Here is a 12,597-nt window from a genome sequence, read left to right as displayed (position 1 = left end):
ATTTTTCAACTGATTGTTAACAACTTGGGTTTCATCTTTTTTGAGAGGCAACATGATGTAGGGCGTAGTACAGAAGCCTTGGAATCAGAAGGAACTATGTTCAAATCCCATCTTGGATACTTAGTATTTCTTGTCAACAATGGGCAAGTCCTTAACTTCTCTATGCCTTAGTTTCTTCATCTGTAAAATGAGGGGGATTGGACATGATGTCTATAAGGACATCTTACAGCTCTAATTGTATGATTCTATGAAAAGTGTCTGTTCATATCTTTTTACTATTTATGGGCAAGTAAGTGATGCGGTGGATACAGCTCTAGCCCTGGAGTTAGAAGGACCTGAGTTCAAAGATGACCTCAGACACTTCTTAGCTTGTGTGACCTTGGATAAGTCACTTAACCCTGTCTGACTTAGTTCCTCATCTGTAAAATGAGCTGGAGAAGGAAATGGCAAACCACTCCAGTATTGATTTGCCAAGAAAACCCCAGATGGGGTCACGAAGAGTCAGACACAATTGAAACGACTCAACAATAGCAAAAGGTGGTGAAGTGAATAGTGTGTCAGCCTGAAGTCAGGAAGATGAGTCTTCCTAAATTCAAATCTGGCCTCAAATCCATATTAGCTGTGTGACCCTGTGCAAGCCACTCAGTTCCTTGTCTGGATCATGAGCTAGAGAAGGAAGTAGCAAGCCACTCCAGTATCTTTACCAAGAAAATCCCAAATGGGATCAGAAAAAGTTGGGCACAACTGAACAGCACAATCTTTTTACCATTTATTCAGAGTAGATCTGGGCTTAACAATAGTGATTTTTTTTAAGTTTCTTATATATTTTAGATATCAATGTTTTATTAATCAAATTTGCCATAGATATTTTCCCCAACATGTTTTTCTTTTAATTAAATTCTTTTTAGTTGTACAGAATGTTTTTAAAATCCTTATATAGTCCAGCATGAGAGTTCACATGGCATTGATAGAGAACCCGCCCCAAAGTTCAGGTTCAGCCTGGGACACAAACTGGCTTTATGATGCTAAGGAAGTCCCTTACTCTCTCAGTGCCCCCAGGAAACTCTAGAGGACAAGTTGCATAAGTGTTGCCAGAATGTTTTGGTTGAAGTTTCCTCAATGGGAGCACTCCTGTACAAGGATAAATTGTTGTCTGGGGGAAAAATTAGCTCGATAATCTGTCTTGTCTGCAGTAGTTGTGCACTCGATACAATTAATCTTCACTCCACAATTAAGGTATTCATTCAATTTTCTTCTATCTTTTTTAGACATCTTTAAAAGAAATTTAACATTTCAATCTCTTATCCAAGTGGAATGCTGACAGATAAATGGTATATACTGTGATTCCAAATTCCTTTTCTCGGTTAAATACACAATTTTCTCTGCTCTCTATGAAGGTTAAGATTTTCAGCCTTGTTTCTTTTAATTCCATCTGATTGTTTATATCTGAACTCTAACTACCTGTTTAAAACTTATAGCCAAATGTCACCTCTCCATGACTTATAACTAGAATAGTTAATAATATAACTTAATAGTAATAACTAAATAGCTTATAAATAGGTATAAAGACTGATAGGTGGTGTGTTGGAGAAGACTGCTGGACCTAGAGTCATGAAAACTTGAGTTCAAAGCCTCAGATGCTAACTGTGGGACCTTGGGCTAGTCACTTAACCGCATTCATCCTAGGCTTCCTCCTACATAAAATGGGGGTAATAATAGCACCTACCCCCCTGGTTTGTTGTAAAGATAAAATGAATTTTTTAAAGTGCTTTGCAAATCTTGAAGGGCTATACTAATACTAGAGTCATTAGGCTCTACCACCACACCCATTTCACCTTCATCCTTATATTCATCTGTTTCACCAATTTCCCCACTCAGCAGTCCACTCTATCAGTTTGTGTAGTCTTCTAATTATTCCACTTACCTTTTCTTCCTTCCCTTATACCACAGACTACTTTCTCTTTCTCCTTCCTGAATCTGCCTCTTCAGGCTGTCTTCTCTAATCCTTTTATAATCCTTCTTATCTTTAATCATTATCTTTCATCCCAAAAGTAGAATCTAAACCTGTATCTGAAACTGTAGAGTGCTATTCTTCAATTTTTCATCAATTTTCTCCCCAATTTGGCCAAATTTCTCTACTCCAAATTCAATCTCTACACAAGTCATCTACATGGCTTATTCAGTCAAAGCGCTTCTTTGTTTACTCCTGCCACAGAAACTGGAAGTGGAGAATCAGCAGCATTTTTACCAAGTACTTTTATTAAATAATGGGTCATTTTGGGGAGTTTTGTTTCTTATGCCTGATAGCTTTGATAGTAACTATTTTGTCTGCTTTTCCTTTCAGTTTTCTTGTTGTTTTATCATTTTTTTCAGTTATGTCCAACTCTTCATGATCTCTTTTCGGGTTTTTCTTGGCAAAGATACTAGAATGGTTTGCCATTTCCCTCTCCAACTCATTTTACAGATGAGGAAACTGAGTCAAATAGGGTTAAGTGACTTGCCCAAGATTACCCACCTAGTAAGTGTCTGAGGTCAGATTTGAACTCCGGTCTTCCTGACTCCAGGCCTGGCATTCTATCCACTGTGCCACCTAACTACCCCCTTTTAAATTTAGGATATTCCTTAATATTTTTATGTACTTATTTTTCCATTTAATTTGCATTATGATTTTTACTAGTTCTATAAAGAAGTTCCATGTCCCTTTTTATATTGATTGTCAATAAGTCAATAAATAACAGCTGGTGATGCCTTTACAAGTATGAACCTTCTCTGAGGGAATCAGAAGGGCTGACGGAAGATGGCCACATTCCCTGAAGAGCCTTAAATGATAGTTTGAGAATCAGTTTTAAATTAATGCAAGCGAGGAGTGACAAGTGAAAAAAGAACCTGGACCCTGTGAGGGAACCATTCTTGAGTAGGGAAGAGGAGAATTCTTTTTCCTCCCCTCAAGCAAATCAGCCAAGTCATTTTAAAGTAGAGCTACTTAACCACTAAGACTTTGCATCTACCAGGGAGCAGAGATCCATATACCAAACAGACATGGATACCATAGAGACAGTAACTTGAAGAAGGAATCAGCTTCCTCCTTTATGTGAATGGGAACTCTGGCAGCCGAGAAGAGCCCTGACTGTGGAATAAAGAGAGAACTGGCTCTGACAGTAAATGATCAAGTTGCAGAGAGGAGCAGACCCTGGGAACCTAGCTGGACCACCTACCAGGAGAGAAGATGTATCTAGGGCCGGGACTTTGTAAGGACTCTACTAGGAGAGGAAAGATCTTGTAGTTCTGGAGTTGGGAGTTGCCCTAGCTACATATATTCCCTACATGTTTGCCTCACCAACATTGTGCTCTATATGTTTGTGCTCTTTATCCTCATGTATTTGTGGGAGAATGTTCCTCAGGTTTATGAAGGGATATTTTTTAGCTGTTCTTCTTAATGTGCCAATTTGGTAAATACCTTTACTAGAAAGCTAATTATGTTTAGTTGACTGTTAATAGGAAGCACCTTGGTGGGAACTTGTGAGCTATAGTTTTGGGAACAGAGCCTTGAAATAGTAACTACCCTTCTGGGGACCAAATTTGCTAGTTTGAGTGTGAGGGTACCATATTCTTTGGTCTCCATTCCATCTTCCACCCAGCTTCCAAAGTGATTTTTCTTTAGTACATATGAGATCACTGTCCTACTCAACAAATTCTATCTCCCTTTTGACTTTAAGATAAAATATAAATTCTTCTTTTTGTTTTTTAAAATCCTTTGCAATTTGACCACACCTATCTTTTCAGGCTCATTACACATTATTCCCCTTCTGGCTCTCTTTAATCTAGCCAAATCCACCCTTTTTTATGTTCTCCATCTCTGTGCCTTTGTACTCTCTGTCCCCTGTGTCCAATATACTCCTTCCTCATCTCTCCTTCCTAAAATCCCCCAGTGTCTTCCCATCTTTTACATGAAAGTTTTGCTGATCCCTCCAACTTCTAGTGCCTTCCCTAACTACTTTAAATTTAACTTCCTTATATTTATTTTACATTTATTCTACATATTACATACATATCACCTCTGTTAGAACATAAGCTCCTTGAGAGTAGGGTTTGGTTCATTGTTTTTTCTTTGTATAGCTGGTGCCCAACAAAATACTTGGCACATAGTAGGCACTTAACAAATACATGTTGTTAGATTAATTGGTAGAGTGAATTCAGAAAATTTAGCACATGTCTTAAGGCCCAGAGGGACTAAGTTGGCTTTAAAGCAATTTAATAAATGCTTTATCTCCTTTTTATTTCCATGTGGTTAAGATTTCATTGAAATTGGTGCTTGGGAAAAAGTTAAAAATAGTGGGAGGCTTTATGAGTATTTATAATAGAGATATACTTACTGGTAGGTAGTCTCTTGGCCTAAGGTTATGGAAGACTCTCTAGAGGAAAAAGTTATAAGGTTTAGGGTAAGGGGGAAAAAAATCTATGTATTAGTGCACAAATTTTTGCAGAGCTAAAGATTTTTTTTCACCTATCTGCAAAAATGGCCATCATTACACATTAGTGATATTTTAAACTGCTCCTGTAGCTAATCGATAGATTGCTTTTTTTTTTTGGTAGTAACATATAATAAATATCTGCTACTACAAAGAAATTTGAGAACCACAAATTAAGAATGGCCTAATAATTGATCTTGTGTTTTAATTCGTTGACCAAGAAGTTTGCTGGAAAAGTTGTATAATTGCTATCATACTTAAGGGAATAAAACTATTCCTTTGAGGACAATTCAGAAATACTTTTCTCTCCTCTGCCTCATCCTCATATTAATTGGAATAGGAAATATTTCAAGTACCAAAATTGGAAAATCTCAAGCTATGATGATAGAGGTATCTTTAATAACAATAGTACATCTTAAAGTATGCAAAAGAATTTACAAGTGTTTTCTTATTTGATTTGAACCTTATTTTTCCATTTGTGAATTAAGTTCTACCTGTTATTATTCATCTAGAGATTGGTTGAAGACCTTCATCATCTCCCTAGACAATCCCTTCCACTTTTGTATGAATTAGGACGTTTTTCTACACATTAAGTCTATATTTGAGGCTGTGGTTTTTATTTTCACTAATTTCTTTGAGTTTTGTCTTCTGTGAATTTCTAGGACTCTTTATTACTGTTATTCCTACATTGTAGTTATTCTCAATGAGGGAGAATCTCAGTGATATCTAGCTTGTTTGGCATATGTAGGCAGGTTTTTGCCTACAAAAATATATGTGATATCTATCTCAATGTCAATGGTTAACTAGCTTGGTCGATATACATAAGCAGGTTTTACCCTGCCCCTTCCTTTTCAGCTTAAAACCCCTTTAGGTTTAGTAAGTCCTTTTTACTATCTCTTACTAAGTGTATTTCATCCCTGAACAAGACCTCTTAATTCCCCAGATCTCTGTTATATCAATTTTATATTCACCCTGTTATCTGTCAATGTTTCCATGTCTTATACATATCCTTTTTAAAAACTGGAGTTGATCTGATGTACCTTCACTCTTTAGGTGCTTGATACCTTTTCTTTCCCTTCTAGCATTTGTGACAATGATGTCAGGATTTTAGGTAGTAACACCATTTTTATTATATTAGTATATCAAATAATAGTGGCAACAATGAACATCTTTGTTTTACTGGTGGTATTATTGGAAAACCCTCTAGCATTTCTCTCTTACATATGATGCTAATTCTTTGTTTTAAATAGATATTATTTACTATATTAAGTAAAGGTCCATTTAGCCTATGCTTTCAAACATGTTGGGGTTTTTTAAGCATAAGTAGATACTGTATTTTGCCAAAAGCTTTTTCTGTATCTATTGATTTTGTTATTAGTATGATCTACATTATATTTACAGTTTTCCTAAAATTGAACCAACTTTGAATTCCTGGCATAAATCCAACCTGGTTACAACAATGTATATATAATAATCTTTTAAATATGTTGCTGTAGCCTTTTTGTTAATATTTTATTTAGAGTTTTGCATCAATATTCATTAGATATTAGTTTATAGTTTTCTTTTTCTGCTTTATCTCACCTTGGTTTGGTCTTTAGGATCATAATTATCTCATAAGCGTTAGATAGAATGCCTTCATCTATTTTTTATAAACAATTTATTTAATATTGATATTATTCTTTGATAGAATTCACCTGTAAATCCATTTGCTTCTGAGTGTTTTCCTTCTGGAGAATAATTTGTGACTTGTTGAGTTTCTTTTTCTGAGAGTAGATCATTTCTTGTTCTGCTAATCTGGATATTTTATATTTTTTGTAAACATTCATATGGTATTTAAATCCATATGAATGTGGCATATGATTGTGGGGAAAATAGTTTCTAATAATTTCCTTTATTTCTTCATCTACTTTGAGTTCTCTTTTTTCATTTTTCATTTTGATAATTTGTTTATCACTGTCATTTAAAAATGAAATCAGTGAATGGTTTGTCTATTTTATTAGTTTCCCCCCCAAAAAAAGCTCCTAATCTTACTTATCCATTCTTTAGGATTTTATCCATTCTTTAGTACATTTTTTGCTTTTAGTTTTATATATCTTTTATTAGATTTTCAGAATTTCTATTTTTGTGTTTAGTTGAATGTGTATTTAACTCTGCTTTGCCTGATTCCTGTAAGAATGAGGTTCATGAGAACCCCACTCTCCATGTATCCATAATTGTATTCCATTCTTCTGGTGTGTCCTAATTATAAGAAATATTAAACTCTTTTCCCTTCTTTCTCATTTCTTGTTTTCCTTTTTCTCTGTTCATTCTTTCCTATTTTTTTCTCTCTCCTCTCCTTAAGACTAACAAAATATAACCAAACCACACTGACGTTTTGAGTTTTCTTTCTTTGCTCTAATTCCTCTAGTTTATTGCCTAAGCTTTGGGCATTTGTGTATAGACATCTGAGGCTGAAAATTTTATTATTGGCTCCATTTCTTAGATTTTTTTCTCCTGTGAACTTCTGGGCATCTCAGCTGCTGTTTTTCCTTCATTATAGCCCTAGAAGTAAAATAATTCCTCTACCCTCAGTTTCCCTTCCTACCAAACAGAAAACTGAAACCAAAAGGTTGCATGGGTCAAATAGAGAGCAGATGGTTCATGTGGTTAACTGTTGTCTTTTATCTTTAAATTTTCAGGACATCTTAGACGGGGGCAACCTGCGTGTCCCACTGCAAGAATTGCACCAGATGATCCTTACTCCAATAAAAGCATACTGCTCCCAGAGCTCTAACCCAGAAGAACACAGCCAGGAGTCAGAACCTCGTCATCAGCCTACTCTGATTGGTTCCGATAACCAAGCCCTTGAGTGTAAGGACTCTGCAGCAGGAGGTGGAATCCAGCAGCATCACATGAGTGGCTGTGAAGGAGAATCTGCAGGGGCACCTCTGCCCGAAGGTGATCTCCCTGGACAGTTCACAAGAGTCATGGGAAAAGGTGAAATGTGATATCTCTCTGCTTCCAATTTCTTCTGTATCCCTTTCTCTCCCTCTCTGCACCACCCCTCTTTTCTCTTCATAGAGAGAGATAATTGCTTCTTCCTTCAGAAAAAGGAATGGGTATTTGTCATTTGTACTTCATAAGGTACAAATGAGACTCCGAGAAGGGTAATTTAAGAAACAGACAAAATCCTCAGTGGATGATTCCATCCTTCTAGTATCTTCTTCCTCCGTGGTCAGCATGAGGTCAGAATTTAGTTAAAAAAAAATAGAAAGGGTATTGGCACCTTCTATTTACAGTGTAGTACACCTGCTATCCAGAAGAAGGCATGTGTCTTTACTGTGGCAGTTTTGCTTCTGGCTGCATGAGGTTGGTAAATGAAGGGGCTTGCATTAGGGTAATAGGAAGGAGGAGGGAGGAATGGAGTATTTGGATTTCTTTCTCAAATGTTGAGGGACTAGTCTAGACATTTTCCTATAAAATCTCTTCTTTAAAAAGAGAGATTATTTTATGATGGTGGGGAATTCAGTCACTAAACTATCCCCATCCTTCTCTCTGCCCCAACTCCCCTTTTTCCCCACTTTTCCCTCACTGTGAGAATGTATTATGATCAGGATGGAGTAAAGTTAGGATCCATTTCAGAGTAAAGGAATGATACTTTTAATTGAAGTAGAGGTTGAAAACTGAACAAAGATCTTTAAATTTTTTTTTTAAGTTTTTGAAGACCTTAGAGCAAGAACTTTTAAGTAGAGTGATGCAGTAGAAGTGTGATGGGAAGGGGTTGAAGAATGAACTGGAGGTGAGAAAGTGGAGATAATCAACACTCTTTCTAGAAGTTTGACACAAAACGGAAGACAAACCAACCATCAGATGATGGCTTGAGATAGATATTTTAGTTTTGGGTTTTTGCTTTTTGTGTGGGTTGGTTTTTTGTTTGTTTGGTGGTAGAGGGGATATGTGCAAGGAGGATCAAGGCTAAGGTTTGTCGTCGTTGTTGTTGTTGTTGTTGTTGTTATTGTTGTGGGTTTTTTCTATTTGCTTTTAGGATCAGGGAAACCAGATCATTTTTTGTAGACAAAAGTAGATAATGCCAAAGGTAAAAGAAGAAGTGGGGAGAGAGCAGCAGAGGAGAAAGAGATGGGTGGAGGTATAGAGAGAGAAATACATACAGACATTGAGGCAAAAAAGAGAAGGAAGGAAGGGGAGAGAGAGAGAGAGCGAGAGCGAGAGAGAGAGAGAGAGAGAGAGAGAGAGAGAGAGAGAGAGAGAGAATGTAATCAATGGAACAAGACCTTGAGGAAGGCAAGGGATTAGGACCAAGAGAAAGTAGAAGCATCATCTCATCTTCTGAGACCTGAGGGAAGGATAAAATGATGGGTAAAGTGATTTAGAAAAGTTTCACAGCTAGAAATAAGACATTGAGATTAGAAAAGTCCTTTCAGTCACTTAAAAATGGGGAAAAAAAAGTCCAAAAACATTCCTTTTCTTATAGGGGTGGGGAGAAGGAACATTCTTCTCTTTAATATTAAATATTAGGCAATTTTTTACAGAGCCTAATTTTTGTTAAAAAGAAACATACCATATAAAGGTTCATTTTTACATATGAAGGAAAGAAACAAGCATTTATTAAGCACCTACTATGTGCCAGGCACTGAACTAAATGCTTCACAAATATCTCATTTGATCCTCATAACAACCCTGAGAGGTGGGTAGTATTATCTCCATTTTACACTTTAGGACACTGAGGCAGACAGGTTAAGTGACTTCCCCAAGGTCATACAACTAATTAGTATCTGAGGCCAAATTTGAATTCAGAACTTCTTAATTCCAGATCCTGTGCTCTTATCCACCCTATCCCCTATCAAATGGCCCTTAATGTTTCTTAAACAAACTCAACTCTTATAAAATGATTCCAAAGACTGATAGATCTTCTCTGTATATGAAACCAACCGCGTGGTGATACCATAAGAACAATTGTCATTTTCCTCACCCAAACTTCCCACTCTGTATTTTAAAGTGAGCCTTCCCTAACAGGGCTAACTTCTTAGCTGAGTCTGAGTGAGAAGGGATTTTCCGTGAAGAGATTTCATGAATGTAAGAAAATACATTCATAGTAGGCCCACATGTAAGGAAATTGCCTTAACTTACACACTTACTGAACCCAAAGTCTTCCTATATGTTCGACACCAAATACTTTTTCACAAATCCCAAGTGGTCCTCTTCCTTCAAGGAGTTTTTGTTTCTGGCTATTTTAAAAGGTACATAGAGGACAGTTTGAATGAATAAATGAATGAATGATTGAGCGTGTGAGTGAGTGAAATAGCATCTATCAGGCTCTTACCAAGCACTAGCCAAGCACTGGTGATTAAAGTCCAAAAGCAAAGAATACCTGCCCTCAAGGAGCTTACATTCTAATGCAAGAGGAAGATGGCTCACATAAGAGTGAGGGAACCAGGAAAAAGCACGTTGGTCCAGAAAGTAACAGAGATGTTGAGTAGAACCAGAAAGGAGATTAATTAACACACTCCTCTTAGGAAAAATTGCTGAGATGATTTGATTATGGTTCCAGAGCTAAAAGGAGTAGAGAAGGAGGCAAGCCTGCCATGGCAAGAAAAGGCTGTGGAGAAGCTGGCCAGGGAGTAGGAGTAATACTTCTGACTTTGCACATCTAGAAGTGTTAGGTTGAGCTTGGCCAGGTCCACAGTACTGTCTCATGGGGAGTATCTCTCATTGTCACCAGTGCCAACATTGGATCTCTAAGCTGCTAGTCATAAAACATACACGCGCACACGCACACACACACACGCACACACGCATATATGTGTGTAGATAGATAGAGATAGAAATACATATGCATGTGTGTGTGTGTATTTGCTTCAAGGCTCAAGTCACTTTCTAACCCTATGGGAAGCCTTTTATAAACCCCTCTTGTTATTAGTAATCTCATCCTCTTCAAATTCTATTTAATTATCTGTTTAACTGTTGCATCCCCTCTCTCCCTCCAAGTAGAATGTAAGTCATTCTTGAGGGACATTCATTTGGTCTTTGTATCCCTACTACCTTGCACATTCTAGGTACTTAATTATTATTGAATCATTGAATTGAATTGAATTGAATTGAATTGAGCAAAGAGAGATTAAGCTAGTAAAACAAGGGGAATCTTCATTTTTGCACTTACTGACTTTGTACTTTGAATGTATTATTAACCTATTGCTTTGTGAGTGAGCAGTAGTTCTGAGTTGTGTGGATAGATAAACATTCCTCCAGTATACTGGTCAATGTGGAAATAATGTCATCTATAAAATAGAAAAGTATTAATTTAATAGGAACATAGATATGTCATGTTTTTAAGAAAGATATATATGGTGTCCAAGTTCCTACAAATGAGAAATAATATCCTATTTGTCTTTGCAGAATACATGCACTTCATTCATAAAAAATGACCAAAACAGAGAGAGGAGAGAGAAGGAAGGAGAGAGAGAGGAGGGGAGAAGAAGAGAGTAGAAGAGAGAGAGACAGAGACAGAGAGAGAAAGAGAGGAGAAACTATGCCTTCAAACTCTGTTCTTGGATTTTTTTTCCTTTTCAGTAGGAATGGCCTGTCAGCTCATTTCAAAGACATAAATTAGGTGCATTACAAATAGCCACCATGTTTCTCATCTCACGGTCAGTAACAAAGGGCTAGAACAGTATAACTGAGATTAACTTAGAGGGTTGTTCTAGACGAGTGCTCTTCCAGTTCATTTGAATTTGACAGAATGAAGAAACTTGAGTTATTTTGTATGTTTCATTGAGCTTACATCAAAATACAATCACACATGCTCCTCTTCCACTCCAGCCTCCTTTTTGGTTGGCAAAACTAATATATTTCAGAAAAACACATGCAGTTTTCTAACTTCTTCCTTCCCTTTGCAGTGTGTACACAGCTCCTGGTCTCTAGACCTGATGAAGAAAATATAAGTTCCTATTTACAACTCATAGACAAGTGTCTAATTCATGAGGTAAGTAGTGACAAGCATTTTGAGACATTTGTATATATTGATTTAGAAACGACTCTCAACATTTGTGTAAAGCTGATATTCTTCCTACTAGAAGAAGACTATGGCCAACTAAAAACTCAGCGAGTGTTTTGAAGGGTCCAAAAATTCATATACAATCAAGAAATTTGGTTTAAGAATGAATGCTTGACTCTGTGAAAAATTCCCTGAGCAATAAAGCAGGGGGTGGTTAGCATAGAACCCAAACTGGCCCTTAACATTTTCAGTACTGTCTTATTTTAGAGTAAAATATTCTACTGCTTGGCTCATAGAATTCTGAGATAGACAGAGATAGAGATAGACAGACAGACACAGAGAAAAAGTGTATGTGCATGCTTGTGTGTGAACAGTTCTTATACATTGCGGCATATTTCTGTTGACTTAAAATTTTTAGAAGAACTATATATCAATATGTTGAGGAAATACCTACTGGGAATACAACATATGAGGAATCTTACATTATGAAGACGAAAAAGGTCCTAGGTCTATGGATTACGTGTACACTGGCATGTTATATCTGAATGTATAGATGGAAGAATGGTAGGCTGGGGTTTCCAAGGTTTCCTAATCTTTCCACAAAGGTTATAATGTCAGGTTCTGAGCTTTCAAAATTACCTTCCTACATAAATCAAGTTTGGTAAGATTTTTCCATGATGTCGGCATAAAATGAGATTATAAAGTCCCAAAGAACTATGTACAATGAATAAGCCGTGAAATGGCACGTCAGTAGGATGTGCCAACTCTTTGACAGCTGAGAAGCTTGGGTTATGTGGAAGAAGATATAAATTGCAGAATTCCAGCTCTCTCCCCATGTTCCCACTCCCTTTTTCCCCTTCATGCCCTCACCAGCTGTCCATCAGGCACTGCAGCTGTGGCCTATGGTCAAGGCCAAAGTTAAATTCTCTACCAAATCCCCAGTGAGAGACTTTTGCCGCTCTTGAAGCCCTCATTGCTTTTTCCCTCAAAGTAGAAAAGTATTTGTTTTAAACATTAATTTTAGCTTTTTTAATTCACCCTCACTCATGGCCTGTCTTCTCCCTTTTCCATGTTTCTTCCCACCTTCACAGCCTGAAAAACTAGTTATTTGTCCAAATTATTTCAGCCTGAGTTGTC

The 12,597-nt window shown here is 36.9% G+C and overlaps 1 protein-coding gene across 8 annotated transcripts in view; it reads left to right on the top strand.

The window, feature by feature from the left end:
* Positions 1-12,597, top strand: part of SAMD4A (sterile alpha motif domain containing 4A) — a 286,970-nt gene that overhangs the window by 221,960 nt on the left and 52,413 nt on the right. For all 8 annotated transcript variants that reach the window (XM_020991290.2, XM_020991294.2, XM_020991287.2 and 5 more), the window contains 2 exons: positions 7,148-7,445; positions 11,363-11,448. In XM_020991290.2, coding sequence (XP_020846949.1) covers positions 7,148-7,445; positions 11,363-11,448 — 384 coding nt within the window. The remainder of the gene's footprint in view (positions 1-7,147; positions 7,446-11,362; positions 11,449-12,597) is intronic.

The sequence above is a fragment of the Phascolarctos cinereus genome, unplaced genomic scaffold (genome assembly GCF_003287225.1).
Source record: "Phascolarctos cinereus isolate Bilbo 61053 unplaced genomic scaffold, phaCin_HiC Scaffold_2;HRSCAF=192, whole genome shotgun sequence".
In the NCBI taxonomy this organism is placed as follows: domain Eukaryota; kingdom Metazoa; phylum Chordata; class Mammalia; order Diprotodontia; family Phascolarctidae; genus Phascolarctos; species Phascolarctos cinereus.
The sequence above is the reverse complement of the archived record's forward strand: the minus strand, read 5'-3'. Positions and strand labels throughout refer to the sequence as shown.